The sequence below is a fragment of the Canis lupus genome, unplaced genomic scaffold, assembly GCF_011100685.1.
Source record: "Canis lupus familiaris isolate Mischka breed German Shepherd unplaced genomic scaffold, alternate assembly UU_Cfam_GSD_1.0 chrUn_S130H290, whole genome shotgun sequence".
NCBI lineage: Eukaryota > Metazoa > Chordata > Mammalia > Carnivora > Canidae > Canis > Canis lupus.
In genome coordinates, this window is record NW_023330135.1 from 17,266 (window position 1) to 36,881 (window position 19,616).

The window sequence follows — 19,616 nt, forward strand, 5'->3', positions numbered from 1 at the left end:
TGCCAGGGCGACACGAAGGTAGCGCGCGTCCCCCCAGGGGCGGTGCCCCGCATCCGGAGGACAGACCCGGCACTTGCTGCCTCGTGCGACGAGGACGGAGGCTGTCGAGCTGTCCAGGGACCGTCTGTCCGCCGCTCGCGCTGCCCTAAACACGAGCCGCTTCCGCCTGGGCCCCTGGGCCCTCGCCGCTGCCGCGCGGGAGCCGGACGCCGCCCCCTCCTCAGGCCCCGCAGCTCCTCCAGCCCGCCCGTCTCCGGCACAGCCCGCGCGGCACCCACGCCGCGGGAGTGCAGGGTCCGGGAAGCACCGCCGGCGAGGCACCCAGGCGCCGCGAGGGACGAGGCCGCCGCGCAGCCCGCGACCGGTCGCCCCGGCAGCTCGGCCCCCGCGGCTCGCACCTTCCTCAGCGCTGACATCCTCGGGCGCTCGCGGTTCAGCAGGCGCAGGGCGACATGCTTTGTGGCCCGTCTGTCCGCAGGGTCGGCTGGCCGTCAGTCCGGGGGACCGCGCTCGAGCCCAGTGCACGCTGGGAGCCCCTCGCTGGCGCCTGCGCACTGGGGCCTCACGGGGTAAACAACCCCCACTGAGCCCTGCACCAGGCAGGGGGTTGAGCAGCTCCCCCAAGTGCTAACAACTGAAAATCAGCACAATAGACCCTCCCCCAGAAGACCAGCGAGAAGGACAGGGGAAAAACAAGTTATTGACCAAGCAGCACTGGAAAGTTCCAGGGTAAGACAAGCGACTTGCAGGATACAGAATCAGACGATATTCCCCCTTGTTTTGTTGTTGTTGTTGTTGTTGTTATTTTTTATTTCTGTTTGCTTCCCCCACCCCTTTTTTCCTTTCTTTTTTTCTTTTTCTTCTCTTTTTCTTCCTTTTTTCTTTCTTCTTTTTTCTTTCTTTCTGTCTTTCTCTCCTCTCTTTTTCTCCTTTTCCCAATACAACATGTTTTTGGGCACTCTGCACTGAGCAAAATGACTAGAAGGAAAACCTCACCTCAAAAGAAAGAATCAGAAACATCCTCTCTCCCATAGAGTTACAAAATCTGGATTACAATTCAATGTCAGAAAGCCAATTCAGAAGCATTATTATAAAGCTACTGGTGGCTCTAGAAAAAAGCAAAAAGGACTCAAGAGACTTCATGACTGCAGAATTTAGAGCTAATCAGGCAGAAATTAAAAATCAATTGAATGAGACACAATCCAAACTAGAAGTTCTAATGATGAGGGTTAACAAGGTAGAAGAACAAGTGAGTGACATAGAAGACAAGTTGATGGCAAAGAGGGAAATGAGGAAAAAAGAGACAAACAAGTAAAGGACCATGAGGATAGATTAAGGGAAATAAATGACAGCCTGAGGAAGAAAAACCTACGTTTCATTGGGGTTCCAGAGGGCGCCAAATGTGACAGAGGCCCAGAATATGTATTTGAACAAATCATATCTGAAAACTTTGCTAATCTGGGAAGGGAAACAGGCATTCATATCCAGGAAATAGAGAGATTCCACCCCCTGAAATGAATAAAAACTGTTCAACACCTCGACATTTAATGGTGAAGCTTGCAAATTCCAAAGATAAAGAGAAGATCCTTAAAGCAGCAAGAGACAAGAAATCCCTGACTTTTATGGGGAGGAGTATTAGAGTAACTGCAGACCTCTCCACAGAGACCTGGCAAGCCAGAAAGGGCTGGCAGGATATAGTCAGGGTCCTAAATGAGAAACACATGCAACCGAGAATACTTTATCCAGCAAGGATCTCAATCAGAATGGAAGGAGAAAGAAAGAGCTTACAAGACAGGCAGGAACTGAAAGAATATGTGACCTCCAAACCAGCTCTGCAAGAAATTTTAAGGGGGACTCTCAAAATTCCCCTTTAAGAAGAAGTCCACTGGAACAATCCACAAAAACAGGGACTGAATAAGTATCATGATGACACTAAACTCATATCTTTCAATAGTAACTCTGAACGTGAACGGGCTTAATGACCCCATCAAAAGGCGCAGGGTTTCAGACTGGATAAAAAAGCAGGACCCGTCTATTTGCTGTCTACAAGAGACTCATTTTAGACAGAAGGACACCTACAGCCTGAAAATAAAAGGTTGGAGAACCATTTACCATTCGAATGGTCCTCAAAAGAAAGCAGGGGTAGCCATCCTTATATCCGATAAACTAAAACGTACCCCGAAGACCGCAGTGAGAGATGAAGAGGGACACTATATCATAATTAAAGGATCTATCCAACAAGAGGACTTAACAATCCTCAATATATATGCCGCGAATGTGGAGGCTGCCAAATATATCAATCAATTAATAACCAAAGTGAAGACGTACTTAGATAATAATACACTTATACTTTGTGACTTCAATCTAGCGCTTTCTACACTTGATAGTTTCCTAAACACAACATCTCCAAAGAAACGAGAGCTTTAAATGATACACTGGACCAGATGGATTTCACAGATATCTACAGAACTTTACATCCAAACTCAACTGAAAATACATTCTTCTCAAGTGCACATGGAACTTTCTCCAGAATAGAGCACATACTGGGTCACAAATTGGATCTGAGCCGATACCCAAAGATTGGGATCGTCCCCTGCATATTCTCAGACCATGATGCCTTGAAATTAGAACTAAATCACAACAAGAAGTTTGGAAAGACTTCAAACACGTGGAGGTTAAGGACCATCCTGCTAAAAGATGAAAGGGTCAACCAGGAAATTAAGGAGAAATTAAAAAGATTCATGGAAACTAATGAGAATGAAGATACTACCATTTAAAACCTTTGGGATACACCAAAAGCAGTCCTGAGGGGGAAATACATCACAATACTAGCAGCCATCCAAAAGCTGGAAAGAACTCAAATACAAAAGCTAACCTTACACCTAAAGGACCTAGAGAAAAAAAAAAAAAACAGCAAATAGATCCTACACCCAGCAGAAGAGAGTTAATAAAGATTCGAGCAGAACTCAACGAAATCGAGACCAGAAGAACTGTGGAACAGATCAAACAAAACCAGGAGTTGGTTCTTTGAAAGAATTAATAACATTAATTAATTAGAGCTATTGAATAATATAAATGGTGAAGTAACCTCGTACTTGGAATTTAAAAAATTCTATCAGATGGTAGCGTGGAAAATACAGAAAGGAAAGAACAACTAGAAGGCTATAAAAGTGTAGGTTGAATCCAACAGATTTTGCCTTGGATATTTGGGTGATCATCCTACCTTAATCAGATTTGAAAGGTCTTTGAGACTGATTATTTCTTACCCCTTCTTGAAACATTGTGGGTAGTACATTTCCAAAGAAATTCAAAACATAAATGATAGATAGCATTTTCATGAAGATAAATTTAGAATAATTTTAAATACTGTAACAGAGTCTAGGTAGGAAAACAAAACATGTTAGTTATTTTAGCACAGAAAATTTGACAACACAGAAAATTTTACATGCAGGATTGGTTAAGCACATACTGCCTGTTATTGAGGAGTGGAGAAACCAAAAAGGAACACTGAGGTAACACACATACAGTATATATATATTTACCCTGAGAGCTGAAGTATGGTAGGAAGAGGATGTAGTTATTAGAACCTAATGGCTTAAAGGAGGGGCCCTGCAGAACTGGTGATATAGTACCTGCAAGCGGTGTGATGAAGCTGGTTCTGGCTTGGGTCAGATAACAGAGAACTGGAAACTGGAGCTGTGGCTGCTAGGTGTCTCCTTGTCCTGCCTCTCAGTGTGAATTCCAGTGCCTCCTATGGGCAGAATCTAACAGGAAGCTAGCTGACTAAACAGCATTATTTGCAGTATCCCAGTCCTAGTAGCATCACAGTAGAGAAGGGGGTGGTGTTGAGGCTGAGACAGCAGCTTAGTAAACCTTAATAGTTGTTGTCATCAAACTACTTGTAATGAGTTATTTCCAATAAAGTATATATTCAGGATTTTAGAATGAATCTAATTTCGTGGAAAGTGGCCTTGTTAATTTGCAAAGTAACAAACTCTAAAGTGCCATTTATCATTACAATTTCAATTTGGTAGTTCTTTGCTGATAGTTACAGTGGCAGGCCACTTGGACATTGTTTTGGCTTTTTAAAAAATCATAATTCAGAGAAAACTAATTCTGCTTGTTTTGATTTCTAAGACATGGGCTAAATGTAGTGAAATCAGAAAGAATAAATAATGGGCATGTAAGCTTGATGGACCCAAATCATAAACGGTGTCAGGGGATTTCATTTTATGGGTGGAAGCTGAAGACTGTTACCTGAATGGATTAAGTGTTACGTGTTTTCAGAATCAGGATTTCCCTTTCTATAAATTTCAAGTATAGGTATATAATCTCCGAGTAATGGTCTTTTTCATTATAATGCACCCAGTGCTGTGAGCATAACACCTAAATTATTTATAAATTACAAATTTAATCTTATCTGAGATGTTAGCTTTTGAATCTTTCTGCAGGTTACTGTAAACTCACTTTGTCTTTAATCACTTTTAATGGAAGTTTTTGAGTAAAAATTTTAAAACATAAAATTAGTTTTATCTAATATTTTCATAATGAAAGAATAAAATAACAGATGAATAACGTAGGTCAAGACATTATTTTAACCTAGGTTTAAGAAGTTATGGAATAACTTTTTTTTAAAATAGTTCTTTTTTCTCTTTGAAGTTTTCAGACTTTAAATCCAACTTTGAAAATCAGTAACAATATTATCTAGTTATCTACATAGACATTTGGTTGTATGAATGATTTATATGTATCAAACGTTGATGATGGTCTAGTAGAAGTTAACCTTATTTTTTCAGTATTAGATTAAGATACTCACATGTAGTTCCCTAAGTCCTGTGATGAACATTTATTGTGATTTAACATAGAACCTAGCCTATGATAAACTATTTAGGAAAAACTTTTTTGAATGTCTCTTCCTTCCTAATATAAATCATAATAAGACTTACAGATCACATGTAGCTTGTTATAGATTAGTTATGCATATTTGTGATTTTTAAGACGCCTCCGAATTGCTTCATTTAGAAAAAAAATTATTCACATTTAAAGAGTTAATTGATATCTTCCCTTCTACATATCTACCAATTTTGATTTGCTGGGAAGTTCTTTAAATTCAATCACAGATGACTTTGCATTTATATTCCAGCACCACTTGTTATCCCTTAAATATCTTCTGCATTTTTTGGAGCTTTTCAAATTGAGGCTCTCAAGATCTACTTTCTGTAACCAGTCTTTGCCTGAAGATATTCTACTTAATTTTTTAAAATATATAAATTTATCAGAAAACTCTTAGGCCCCATGAATTTCTTTGTTATAGTAAATGCCTTTCCTTGATGTTGTAGATGTTATTCAGTGAACCATTCCTTATTAACAATTCATCAGTTAATTTCTAGGATTAACTATTTTTTTTTCCATCTTTTCACTTGGGGAAGAAGTAGTAGGATTCTGTATTTTAAGGGAGAGTGCAGAAAGGGATATACACTTTTTTAAGAGGAGAAAAACATGGTTAAAAGACATTTTGAATTGAAGGAGAGCAGATGGGTGCCTCTTTATTTGTTTAGTACATTCTTTCAGAGCAGTCCTTTTCATCCCTTTTGGTCTCAAGACCTCTGTCTCTACAGTCATGAAAACTGAGAGCTGTTGTTTATCTTCTACCAATATTTACCATATTAAAAATTAAAGCTTGATAAATGAGTCACTTGGGTGACTCAATCAAACATCTGCCGTAGGCTCAGGTCAGGATCCTAGGGTCCTGGCATAGAGCTCAATGTCATACTATTCAGTGGGGAGCCTGCTTCTCCCGCCGCTCCTCACCCTTGCCTAAGAGTGCCTGCCATGTCCCCCAACTCAAAATCTTTATTTAAAAAACTTGATAACTATGAAAAATAATTCTAAAATCAGTTGATTGTAAACCCTTTAATGTTAGCTTATGTAATGTTTTTATGAAAAATAATTATAAATTAAAAAAATAGATCTTGAGTATCTCTTTAATGCCTCTCTTAAGAGGAAACTTCAGATGTGCTCTGCATTCAATCTTCCATGATAACATACTTTTCTACAGCATCTGGGAAAACTCCACTGTTTTTGTGGTAGAATGAGGAAGAAAAAGACCATCATATTAGTGTTATTATGAAAATAGTTTTGATCTTTTGAAATGATTTTGGGGTCCCTCAAGGGTTCCTGGACAACACAAGGAAAACTCCTGCCTTAGTATATCAAGCCTAAGCCAGCAAATTTGAAGTGTTTGCAGACCTTTTTGAAGTTTAGTTCTTCGCTTGTTGGTTTTTTTTTTTAATTTTTAATTTTATTTATTTATTCATGAGACACACGGGGGGGAGGGGCAAAGACACAGGCAGAGGGAGAAGTAAGATCACGCCCTGGACCGAAGGCAGGTGTTAAACCGCTGAGCCACCCAGGGGATCCCTAGTTCTTGGTTTTAGATACTCTTTTTTTTTTTTAATCAAATTTAACAACTTTAAGATCTAATGTTTAATATGGTGATGGTAACTGGTAACACTATATTGTGTAATTGAAATTTGCTGAGATGAAGACTTAAATGTTTTCATAAAATCTGTTAGGTGATGATGTGTTAATGAACCAGATGGGTGGAATCCTTTCACAGTGTCAAATCATCACAGCATACACTAAATATCTTCCAGTTTTGTCAATCATACTTCAATAAGGTTGAAAATACACAATGAAGAAAAGCATTGTAACACCTATTGCACAACAGTATTTAAATATTTCCCATTACTAAAAGGTTTCCCCCCCACAACCTTTTTTTTTTTTTTTTGAGTATGGAAGTGGGGTGGAGAAGATAAACTAGAGTTATTAGTATGTTGTTGTAATGCTGTACGCTGAAACACATTTTGTTAAGTAAGACATTAAGTTATACTGAGCTAAGATTTGGTGGGCAGAATCCACACAGTGTCATAGACTCCTATTCTTCAAGGTTCTGGCCTGTAAACTTTTAACTGTCCTGGAGTTAACCTGGGTGTAAATTAACTGTCATTAAATAATATACCATTTACTTGAGCTGGAAAAAAAAATACCCTTTTTTCTTAAAGTGAGACTTTGACAAGGAAAAAAGTATGTTGATATAATTTTTTTTTTTGATGCATGCTCCTTATCCCCTGCAGAACAGGTAACAATTCACAAAGCCATCGCTTTGAAGAGCAGTGGTGTAGATCACTCTGCCCTGCTCTGATGTCCTCTCATCCACCTGTCTCAAATCTTATCTACCTCTCCAACCAGACTAGTTATCATAATCAATCTCATGTAACCACCTTCCAAGCAACCCAAATCTTCCAGATACATGCATAGAAGTATTCAGTTTGGGGCAGCCCAGGTGGCTCAGCGGTTTAGCGCCACTTTCAGTCCAGGGCCTGATCCTGGAGACCCGGGATCGAGTTCCACGTTGGCTCCCTGCATGGAGCCTGCTTCTCCTTCTGCCTATGTCTCTGCCTCTCTCTCTCTCTCTCTCTCTCATAAGTAATAAAATCTTTAAAAAAAGTATTCAGTTTGTATAATAATTTAGGTACAGGGAGTAGTAAGTGGTGAAAAAGCTTTTAGAACTTGGCCTTCTGTGATTGGGTTTCTGCAACTTGGTTGTAGCCTACCTTTGGAAACTAGAAGGATTGAGAATTAACTTTCTGTATGAGAGGTTTGGAGGCACAGGGCTGATTGCCAATAGCTTCATTATTTTGAGGCATAATCCCAAGAGCATAAGTGTGACAGAATCTGCAATATTTTTTCATCTCTTAAAATTATTGCAGCATTTTGAGAATTGGTATTGATTTGGTGGCAATAATGGGCATCCTGAAACTTAAGTTTTTATCCTTTTTTCTGTCACCAATTAGTTTTATGGCGTATGGATAACTCTTACGACTATCTCTAGGCTTGTTGCCTACTTGGCAAAATTAAAGCTGAGTCAGCAGGGCATGAAGGTTCATTCTTTTCCTCAAGCTTTAAGATTGGGTCACTGTCCACTGGTGAACCAGAATTGTAGACTACCAACGTATAACATTTCATTAATCTCAAAGCTCCTTTGAGGAAATAGTCCAGAAATTCATCTAGAAGTAACTTGGGATTCTTCCAGATTCCTGGGGCCAGTGCACTTCTTTAAATTTTACACTTTTTAGATCAGTAGCATGGAAATTGGCCCTCCTTTCAGATTTCTCTAATTTCTTTATAATTTTACTATACCTGTAAAATACCTAAAGAGAATGTATCTGAGAGTTTTTGAAAGGCTAGTTTTTGTTACAGGGATATGAGTGATGCTGCTGACCTCATATATTATGTGAGACAAGGTTTAGCTTGCCCAATCTCATGGATTTTGAAGGTGAAGCAAATATATGGCTTTTAATTAGCTCTGTGTTTATAGTTTTATTTTTAAATTCTGTGGGTTTTTTTTTTCTTCACTAAGTAACAGTGAATACAGACCAATTGTTCTTGGTTACTAATATATATGAGTATTATTGTGCATGAGTTTAAAATTGATACGCCATCATGTCATGAAATCAGTTAAGTATGGGTTTTCTAATCTCCACCCCCCCCCCCATGTGACAGGATTTCAGCAATTAAAATTATGTAATGGGGAACTTTGGTAATGCTTTTCCAAAGTCAAGATGTTAATTTTGCATTTCTCATTCTGTGCTTAATAAACTAATGTATATGAATCTGTTTTAATTTCGTATTTTACCGGATTTTCCATTGTTATTTTTGAAGGTTTTCATAGACTAAAGTCTCCTAAGAGATATAGATAGATATCTACACACACACACACACACACACACACAATTACATTTTATATCAGGGTACATTTTTTTTATGGTCTTTTCCCTTATATGTGCTTTGAAAACCATTGACTGTTGAAGTTTCATAATAAGTGGTTAAATAGTATTAATATTTTCTAATTTTTAAAAATGTATTTTTAAGCCTTATGATTCTGCAGATGACTGGTCTGAGCATATTAGCTCTTCTGGGAAAAAATACTACTACAATTGTCGAACCGAAGTTTCACAATGGTTTCCCAAAAGAGTGGCTTGAAAGGTATTTGCTCTTACTCATTAAAAAATACTTATTATTCTTGACTACAGCTTAACATCTTAGAACTTTCTCAGCTTAGGTTTCTTAGTGAAACTCCTCATTCCCCCCTTCAATTGCAATAGTTGGCCCATTATGTTTTCTATAATTTCTCTTTGCTTAAAAAAAAAAAAGAAAGAAAGAAAAAACTTGGATAAGTCACTGTCCACAAGGACCTTGTAAACCATCAGTATATTTAAGATTTTATATCAACCTATATTATCATTTATAATGAACATTTTCATAATTTAAAGTATATTAATGTTTCCTTCATATGTGTAGAATTAATATTGGGGAGTTTTGGTTGTAGGGTTTAATGGTGTTATAAACAATTGCTATAATGCTATCACTGAGAAACATTAATGTTCTGTTAGCTATGTTTCATCTCCCATACCAGTTGATATTATGGCTATGTTCAGTTCTTTTATTTTCCATATAACATTCTGTTGAGCATTTGGTCAGAAGTGTCATATGTAAACTCATTGTACCTGATGTAATTTTTATGAGTTTATCTATGTTTTATTTTTAGAGAACAGAGACAAAAAGAAGCAAACAAGATGGCAGTTAACAGCTTCCCAAAAGATAGGGATTACAGAAGGGAGGTGATGCAAGCAACAGCCACTAGTGGGTTTGCCAGTGGAAGTAAGTATTAATTTTTTTTTCTTTGAAACAACATGATGTTTAATTCACTCCTATAGTTTGTATGTTTATATCCATATGCATAGCTGTTTACATATGTAAACTAAAATAATGTAAATGTATAGTTTCTTTTATGTTAGATCTGTCTTCCTAACCTCCACCATTTTGTTTCCTGAAAAGGAAAAGAGTTCATGGAGGATTAGTACACGTATGTTATTCTTCACTACTCATACTGGCTATGATGCAGTTGAATTGGTGGAAAACAAAATCTCATATTGTGGATTGACTCTTAAAACAGGAGTTGTTTGGGTTTTTTTTCCCCCCCTTTGCTGAATTGTGTCCTGTTAAACTGGACAGTGAAACTTCTTCCAAAACTCATTGAATGTTTGAATCTAACAATTGAATTGTAGCCACACACAGATGGTAACATTAAAGTGTCTCTTGGTGTTTTGTGTTTATCAGTGAGAAACTTTTTTACCTTTTATCTGGGAACTGATTACATCATCATAGATGTGAATAGCATCTCTATACTGTGAGCATACCTTAAAGGTTTTTGAGGTCACATTTTGTCTAAGTGGGACAATATGAGTAATATGCATTTATTTCTTAATTCAAATTAAATTTGAATTTGAAGCTTTTAGTAAAGGTCCTCTATTCCCAGTGGCTTCCTTTTGCCCAGAATAGAATTTAAATGCCACCATAGACTTCTTAGGCTTTTATTAGATTTTGAAATTTGGAAGAATTTTTAAGATGTGTTCAGGGAATTCTTGGACATCTTCTTCCTGTAACTTACATAGAAGGTTGTATTTGGTCTTAGCAAGACAGTACTGCTTTTTTGATGGGAAAAGTTTTAAGATGAAGCAGATAGTAAAGTAACATAATTCTTCACTGAATTTTTAAGATATGTTCCTTTGAACATTTAATTTTTTTGTACTAGTGAAATTGTATTTAATTCTTACAAAACAATGATTTAGTGTACTGAAGTAAGGAAATTAAAACTATTTTTGAGACAGAAGACTTGGGTCCTGGTTCCATTTTACTTAATATCTTGAATAACTGTTACTTCTTGCAAACAATCAGAAATAAGGTAAAGGTTTTCCTCTCCAGGTTTAAAAAAAAAAAAAAAAACCGCACCCAGCTTGTAGTAGTTCTGTCTGAACAAACTGCAGAAGGATATTGAAAAGATATGGTGGAGGAGTGGCAAATGGTTGTAAAAAAAATAGTCACTTTTTTTTTTTTTTTTTTTAAGATTTTGGGCCAGGCCTCTCACTTAGTGGGTGATAGTTCCCAGAGAGGGAAAAAAAATAGCCTAGTGCGTCAGCTTTATTCTTTCCAAAATACCCTATCATTTTAAGTCTCTTCTCCTCTCTTGAAGTAAATGGAAGTAAATAAAGATCTGATGGAAGTATTGATGAAAGTGAAAGTAGTGTTTTTTTGTCTTTCTAATAAACCATCTTTAAGGAAATAAAATCAGAATTGTGTTTTTAAATTGTGTGCATCTTTTTCTTTCACAAATGAAGGAGTTCCTTCTCTTTTTTCTTTGTAATTTCAAAAGTGAAGCATGTTTGTTACTAAAAAATAAAAAGGGGATTTTTTTAATTTCATGAGCCAAGAACATTTGGGGACATACACTTTTTTCTGCGTGTATATAAATGTGTATTAAAACTACATATGTGTGTGTTTTACATAATGGCATTATATGTTACTATTTTTAACCTTTTTTTGTTCATTAATATTTTGAGGAAATATTTCTGTGTCAGTTTAGAAATCCCTGTGTGTTAAAATTACATGGTTTTCCTTTTTTTTTTTTTTTTTTTTTTGATGTGCCCTCATTTATAGGTAATCATCTGTGGATACTTGGGTGGTTTTTATCCTTTTCCTACTGTCAGCAGTGCTGTGATGTCTATCTTTGCCCATTACTTCCTTAGTCACATTCCTAAAAGTGCAAATGAGGAGTCAGTAGGTCTCTGTGTGTGTTGAAGTACAGTCATGTGTCTCACTTTTTCAGTTTTAAGTGATAATTAGAAAAAAAAAAAAACCTTAGCTATATTTCTTTTTATTTTTCCTTAATTGGTCAACTGAGTTATACCTAAGTGTGGTAGTAATGAAGTCATTGAGTCATTTAAGTGCTTAACTTTTTCTGTCCAAAAAGTATTGGCAGAATTTTCCCATGTGTCCAGCACATTGGTGTTCATGTTGGGTAAGACCTAAAGCTTTGCAGTTTGAACTGCCAATACAAGGTATGCGTGTTGGTGGGGGTGGGCAGATTGAAAGATTTTATATGAAAGGAGAAAAAGGTAGAAAATCAATTTATTTTATGCACTACAGCAAATAATGTTATCTAGAACTTGACCTTGAAAACTTTATGGATAAAATTTTTAATTTGGTTTTACTGCTACTAGATTATTTTCATTGTCTTTAATCTGTGCCTTACAGAATTATTGCTCTATACTTAGAGAAACCTTAACTTGGTGTTTCTGAACTGTAGCACCAATGACATTTTGGGTTAGGTGATTCTTTGTTGTGGGTTGCTGTCCTGTGTCTTAGGACATAGAGTACTGTACCTGGCCTCTACATGCTAGATGCCAGTAGCACACCTCCTCTCTTCCAAGTTGTGATAACCAAGAATGTCTCCTTACATTTGCCAAATGTCTTTGTTGTGGAGGCGGTGTGCAAGTAAAGTCACCATGTTAACTGTTTCGTCTAGAGTTGTGAATCATAGAAAGCTGTTGTAGCTACAGCTTCCTTAGTTCCTATAATGCTGCTGCCACTGTAAAGCTTACAAGTGTCTGAAGAAGTATCAACTTTAATTTTCATCTGAATACATTTGCTTGATACTCTTTGACTCTAGTCTTACAGAAGTGAGATTTTTTCTTGGTGTCCAGGAAATAAAAGTTATTGGTAATCAAGTGACAGGATTGGTGGGAATTGGGTATGGTATTATTTCTGTTTTATTCCTAAACGTTTCTGTTGTAGCAGTATTCTTTTCAGGAAGAAATTGTAGAATAAAATTTAAGTTCCTTGTGCATGCAAATGGATAGTTTACTGATGAGTTAATATCATGCAACAGATGTTTGTATTTTGCTGTGATTAGCTCAATCTGTTCACCTTTTTCTGTTAAGGTTAATATATGTGTAACTTACAACACTGAATTTCATTTATTAAGTCAAAGACTTTGTGTTTTGATATAACTAAAGCTTTTTGGCAGTAGCCAGTACATTCTGTTTAGTATAACATGTAGGAGTTGTACGCTGAAGGTTTGGAAACTGACTTGTAGTTTAAGCATACTTCCTTCTTTGTGCTGTCTTGGTTTCTAGATTCAGAGGAACCATGAATTGGGAAAAAAAACCTAAAATACTCAATGGGGAGGGCATCTTTTGGTAATATTATTATTACATATGTGCTTGAATCTTAAGATATTTCTCTACTTGAAAGTTGTTTTAAGTTTCAGTTATTGATTAGACTTATAATTTTGGTTAGAGATTTTTTGATAAATTTTATCAAGATTGGAATTTTCCTTATTTTTTTGTGGAAGCAGAAGTATTTCTGAGGTTTAAATGTTTTGTGACCAAATTGGAAGAGGATGTTTTTAATATAACTGGTAATAGCAAGTAGATTTTTCTGACTATGCTGCTGGATGTAGGCCTTCTCTGTTTTCAGATAGCATTATCTATAACTTGAGCTTATTACTAACTTGTATTGTTAGCATTTTCAAAAATATGAACTGATTTAATTACTGATTGCACAGTTCATCATAAATTCAGCCGGTCCCATTTAAAGCCCTAGCACAAACTACTTTAGAGACCACTAATTAGCTACTTCAGTATTCAGAAAAATCAGGCTAATAAAGCTAATATTCCTTTGCAGTTGAACCACTGTGGATAATTCAATTATTAGAACCCATGGCCCATATTTTAAAAGAATGGACCATTTGCTTTTTTATATTTTTAAAATACTTTAAAAATTTTTCATTTGAGTGAAACGTTAAAACTCCATATATGGACTGTTTGTTTTTTTTTTTTTTCCAGTGTTTTGTTTGAATTGTGGTGTTGGTTCTAAAGAATCCCCAAAAGCTCATAGCTCATTTTGAAATCTGACTATAGATTACTTAGAGTTGAGGCTAAATATCCTCTTTCAGTATTTGCTGGTGGTAAAACTGCAGATACTAACTGGGCTTGCAGTTTTATAACAAGATATAAGTATGTTGCTAAATTAGCTGATGTTATAGACAGGATTCTAACGTAATCTTTTTTCTTCCCCCTTCTGTCATTCCAACATCTCTTTTTCGAACTGTGAACTAAAGTGGAAGACAAGCATTCCAGTGATGCCAGTAGTTTGCTCCCACAGAATATTTTGTCTCAAACAAGCAGACACAATGACAGAGACTACAGACTGCCAAGAGCAGAGACTCACAGTAGTTCTACGCCAGTACAGCACCCCATCAAACCAGTGGTTCATCCAACTGCTACCCCAAGCACTCTTCCTTCTAGTCCATTTACGCTACAGTCTGATCACCAGCCAAGAAATCATTTGATGCTAATGGAGCATCTACTTTATCAAAACTGCCTACACCCACATCTTCTGTCCCTGCACAGAAAACAGAAAGAAAAGGTATGCCATTATTACTAGATGCTGCACGTTGGAACTGTAGATTGAGTTTTTTTTATTATATTACAGTATCTCCATTAGCTTGAATAAGACTCTTAATTATAAATTCTTTTTAAAAGTCTTTTAAATGTTACTGCGTAGATTTAGGTCTAGAGTTAGCCATATTTAGCTTTTTCTTTTAATTTTAATTACTAAGCCTTAGCTGTTTTGCCTTTGACACTTCGAAGTCAAGTGCTTATTAATTTATAAGTTAGTAATGGTTTTAAAGTCAAAGGACTGTCCCATCATATTTGTGTAAAAGTAATTTTTGTTTTTTGTGATAATTGTCATGATGGTTTAGTTGAGATATTGTCTCAATTTTCTGTTAATTAAAATTTGATATGAATAGAGACCTTTTAAAACCTGTTATTTCTGCACAACATGCAACTATTGGTTTCAGTTTGTGAATAAGAAAACTGTGTCCTGGGCCAGAAGAAGACAAAGAGTCTTAAAGTCTGAATTAGAACTTAAATCTGAAGGGTAGAAGTTAACTTCAGAACTCCAATTGTGTTTATCCAGCTCAGTGCTGATAACCGTAGCATGTTAAAGGAGAAAAATTGTGGCTACAACTACTCAGGAGATAACATACAACAGAAGCAGAGTGATGAGATAATAAGTTTATTTGCACAGACCACTCACAATTCTAAACTTAACACATTATAATGTGTTTTAAGAAATGAAGGAAATTAAAAGACAATAGGCAAATAAATTATAGGCAGACCCATTAGCAGCCTAATTAGCAGATTAGCATGAGTAAATTCTGAGAAACTTTTAAACGTCCTGTGGGTTTAAGAGATGTTACAGGGAGCTAATGAGTCTTTAAGCTTTTAATCTATGGTTTGATTCATTATTTCACATTGATTTAATTTGCTTACAAAGGGTTCTCATAGATTTCTTTGCTGCTTGTTTTCTTTTATGCATGTTATTTGAATTTCTTCTGTAAGTACTCATTCCATATTTAAACCACGTACTTTGGGCCGCCCGGGTGGCTCAGCGGTTTAGCGCTGCCTTCGGCCCAGGGTGTGATCCTGGAGACCCGGGATCGAGTCCCACGTCAGACTCCCAGCATGGAGCCTGTTTCTCCCTCTGCCTGTGTCTCTGCCTCTCTCTCTCTCTCTCTCTCTCTGATGAATAAATAAAATCTTTAAATAAATAAATAAATAAGCCACGTACTTTTATCATCTGGTGCTTAATGCATCATAAACAGATCGTCCCAAATGTTGTCAGATTCCCTAAGATAATTTGTACCCAAAATCCATATGTTGAAGTCATATTTACCCTGATGCAGAATTAAATTTGTAAAGAGAATTCTTGAGGGATGAAATCTGAATTAATGCAGTAATTGTTAATGTGGTAGTACTTTCTAAAGGATGTTAACGGTTTTTTCAATTTTTATAATTTTGATTATTTAGTCACAGAAATTCTTTTAAAAATCATTAAATCCTGTGGCCTTTTAAAGTCTTTATCTTGGGGTGCCTGAGTGACTCAGTTAAATGCCTTTGGTTCAGGTCATGATCCCAGGGTTTTGGGATTGAGCCCTGCAACCATCTCCCTGCTCAGCAGGGAGCCTGCATGTCCCTGTCCCTCTGCCCCTCCTCCCTACTTGTGCTCTCCCTCTGTCTCTCACACCTTTTTTTTTTTTCTCTCACACCTTTTTAAAATCTCAAATAAATAGAATCTTTTTTTAAAAAAAATATCTTTATGTCATTTCTCTCTTGTTAATTTAATTCTTAGCTCTTACCCTCCTTTTGAAATTCTTTCCATCACTGGCTTCTGGAATAATGCTATTTTTCAATATTCTAGTTCTCTTCTTGCCCCCTAAATAACCAGTATTGTTCATCCTTTTACTGTTTTCTTTTTTTCTTGCTCAGTATGTTCTCTTTTGCCAGGCAGTCTTATCTACAAAAGTGACTCCCAAATCTTTATTTCTGACTCCTACCTTTTATCTGCTTTATTTCAATAAGGACTTGTTGTGTCCCAAATGCCTCCCTTTCCCCACAGCTTATTCTCAGATTCTTGGTAAGTAACTACACTGTCCTCCCAACTGTTCTTGTTCTTTAGAATTGGTCCTCATCTCTGTCTACTGACCTGTCAGCAGATCTTGGATTCCGCCTTCTCTATCCTTTCTCTGGTTGTCGCCACTACTATGGAAACTCCAGGCATCTCTCTTGAAAAAGCCTTCTAATAACTGTTCTGCATCCTTCCATCCACACTATTCACTGACAGTTGTTTCATTATAAAATTTAGATTGGATTGTGTTACTTCTAATACTTTTCCATTATCCACAGGATACGTCCATACTTCTTAGTGCCTGACAGTCTGCTTGCAGCCTGTTATATCCTGGGCATGTTATATCCATTCTTGTTGTGAGCTTTCGCTGAAAAAGGACATGCTCTAACATTCCATCCTGTCCGAGCTCTTTAAGAGGCAGCTCCAATGCCCTTGGGTTCTCAGCGTCAGTTATGCTCTCTCAGTCTGTGTTTCCCAAACCTCTCCCTGTTATATTTATTTATTATTATAGCACCTATCATATTGTAATTTTAGTTGACTTAATTAAACTGTTTAGAGTTAGGTATTAATTACATGTTGAACTTGGTTCACCTATACTACCTTCTCCCTCCATGCTTCACCATTCCTGACAAATTTTTAAAATATCATTAAAAAATTTCTTCTAAATATTTATTTATTCATGAGAGAGCGAGAGAGGGTGGGGGGTGCACAGACACAGGCAGAGGGAGAAGCAGGCTCCATGCAGGGAGCCCGACGTGGGACTCAATCCGGGGTCTCCAGGACCACGCTCTGGGCTGAATTCTGCGCTAAACCACTGAGCCACCAGGGCTGTCCAAATACCATTAAAAATTAACTGTGTACCAGGCTTGGTGCTAAGTGTTTACTACATATTTTAGTTTATTTTTTAAGACAGTATTGCAAAGATGGTGTATCTTTTAGATAAGAAGACCCTGAACATTGCCACTGTTTAAGTACATGATGTTAGAGGCAGCTTCTCCAAAATTCATGTTATTTCCATAAAAACCCTAGGGTAACGAAAGACACAAATCTATATTAATTTGAACCCCAGTAATTAAAAATTGGTAACAAATCCTAGATGATTCCATTTTAATACTACAAAGTATATTTGCTAATCACAAACTTTTTCTAAAACTTTTACATATGGTAATTTTAAACTTACAGGAAGAAACTTGGTTACCTTGCAGTTGACTATTGAAATAGGAAAAATTGTATAATTTTCCCAAGTATTCCTTGTGTATAAATGAAGACTACTATTTTCAAACTGTTCATTAGTTGGTCTAAATTTGTGAAGTGTCCATTAATTTGAAATATTTATTTTCTCTCAGGCACATCCATGTTCTTTAAGTATAAGCCTTTTTTGACTGTTATCAATATACTGATTTCCTTGTTTGAGTTTTCCTTAACAAATAATTTATATTAAAAGGCTGATGATTGGGTAATATCAGACTTTTGGACTCTTGGTTGTAAGTGCTAATAGTATGGCTAGGCTCTATCTGGGGGTGTCCATGGTAAGATGCTGTGTTAAATAATAGCAAGATCTTTGTCATTATGACCCACTGCTCTATCCCTAGTTCTGGAAAAAATAATAGACCATCAATACTTGTAGATGGATAAGTAACAGAGAATGGTAATGGTGTGTGGTTAAGGGCTTGGAAAGCACTTACAGTAGTTCATGGTTTTAGAAATGTATTTGGAGAAAAGAAGAGTATTATAATTGTTGTAAACCTAAAAGATTTAGATCTGTTTAATGCCAGTGGTGCCTTTTGAGAAGAAGCAACTAAATTAATTAATTTAAAGGATAAATTCAAAGTCTGTGCTTGCTTGAGAGACAGAGTGTGAAATCTGAAGCTCTGGTTTTGTAGGAAACAATCCTGTGTTAGGTAGGGTGAAACAAGGTCAGGCATCTCTTTAGATCTGTATTTGTTGTTTAGGATAACATTTGAAACATCTCTTGGCATATTACTTATTGGACAACCATATAACAGAAGTGATAGAGACAATGATATACTTAAACACCTAAAACTTGGTTTTATCAGTTGGTATCCCATTAACCATCTCCTCATATATAGTATATGTATATATATATTATTTATTATATACAGTGCAAGAGAGAGAATATGAACTGGGGACTAACGGGGAGAGGGAGAAGAATCTCTAGCAGACTTCCTACAGAGCATAGTGCAGAGCCTGAACAAGGAGCTTGAGCCAAAACCAGGAGTTGGAAACTGGAACCTGGATGAGAAGTCATCCAGGAGCCTCTTCAGTCGCCCATAGACTGTTCTAAATTGTATCTAACTCTACCCTTTCTTCCAGATCATGAAATGACAAAATAGGCAGGAAACCATTGCTTTGGCCATAACGCCAGAGTGAGAGGAGTTTAATGACCTAATTAATAAGTTTCTTACTTAGTAATTTTAGAGTATTGATTTATTAGCATAAACAAACTTGAAAAGTAAGGCAAAATAACCAAAGAAGCAGACCTATTCATTGAGTAATGCTAATCTTGCTGAGGGCTAGTTTGCATCTAAATCCTTAATGTGGTTACTTAATTCCGCACTCAATCTAACGGGAGGGGGGATTAGTCATTAAGGTGAGGTGTGAGTCACTTGAATAAACTTTGCTTTTGTGTCTTGATGGTATGTAGACTGAGTGAAATATTAAAATGAACCTGAAGATTTCAGTATGCATTAGGCAGTACTAGCTTTTATAAGCTAGTGTAGTAGGTCATTAACGTAACTTGAGTGGGGCCATGTTCAGCCCTCACATCTTTGCTTTAACTTTATAATAATTTTTTAGGAATACTAAACTCTTCATGAAAATTAGGAAAACTGGTTACAGATGTGTTAGTGACTCAAATTTTTTTTAAGATTTTAAAAAAATTTATTTGACGGAGTAAAAAGAGCACAAGCAGGGGAAGAGAACAACCCCCACCAAGCAGGAGACCTGATGCAGGGATGCAGGGGCGAGGTCCCAGGGCTCTGGGATCATGACCTAAGCCAAAGGCAGGCATTCAACTAACTGAGCCATGCAGGCCCCCCATGATTCAAATTTTGTTGAATAACTGAATACGTTAGTAGAAGAATTTAGTCTGTATTAGTCGATAACTTTAAAATTATGCTAGTTATCTAAGATGGCACTTTTAACAATGGGACAGGGGGAATAGCTGTGATGAAAGAATATACTATTTATAATTTGAGGGTGGGGAAGGGCTTTTTAAA

General features: G+C 36.7%; 1 protein-coding gene across 1 annotated transcript in view; it reads left to right on the plus strand.

Moving 5' to 3' along the window:
* LOC119878258 (WW domain-containing adapter protein with coiled-coil-like) overlaps positions 1–19,616 on the plus strand; it is a 29,553-nt gene that overhangs the window by 170 nt on the left and 9,767 nt on the right. The window contains 7 exon segments of the mRNA XM_038588928.1: positions 38–569; positions 7,895–7,943; positions 8,935–9,023; positions 9,025–9,048; positions 9,611–9,723; positions 14,024–14,239; positions 14,242–14,331. Of these exon segments, the coding sequence (XP_038444856.1) occupies positions 38–569; positions 7,895–7,943; positions 8,935–9,023; positions 9,025–9,048; positions 9,611–9,723; positions 14,024–14,239; positions 14,242–14,331 (1,113 nt within the window).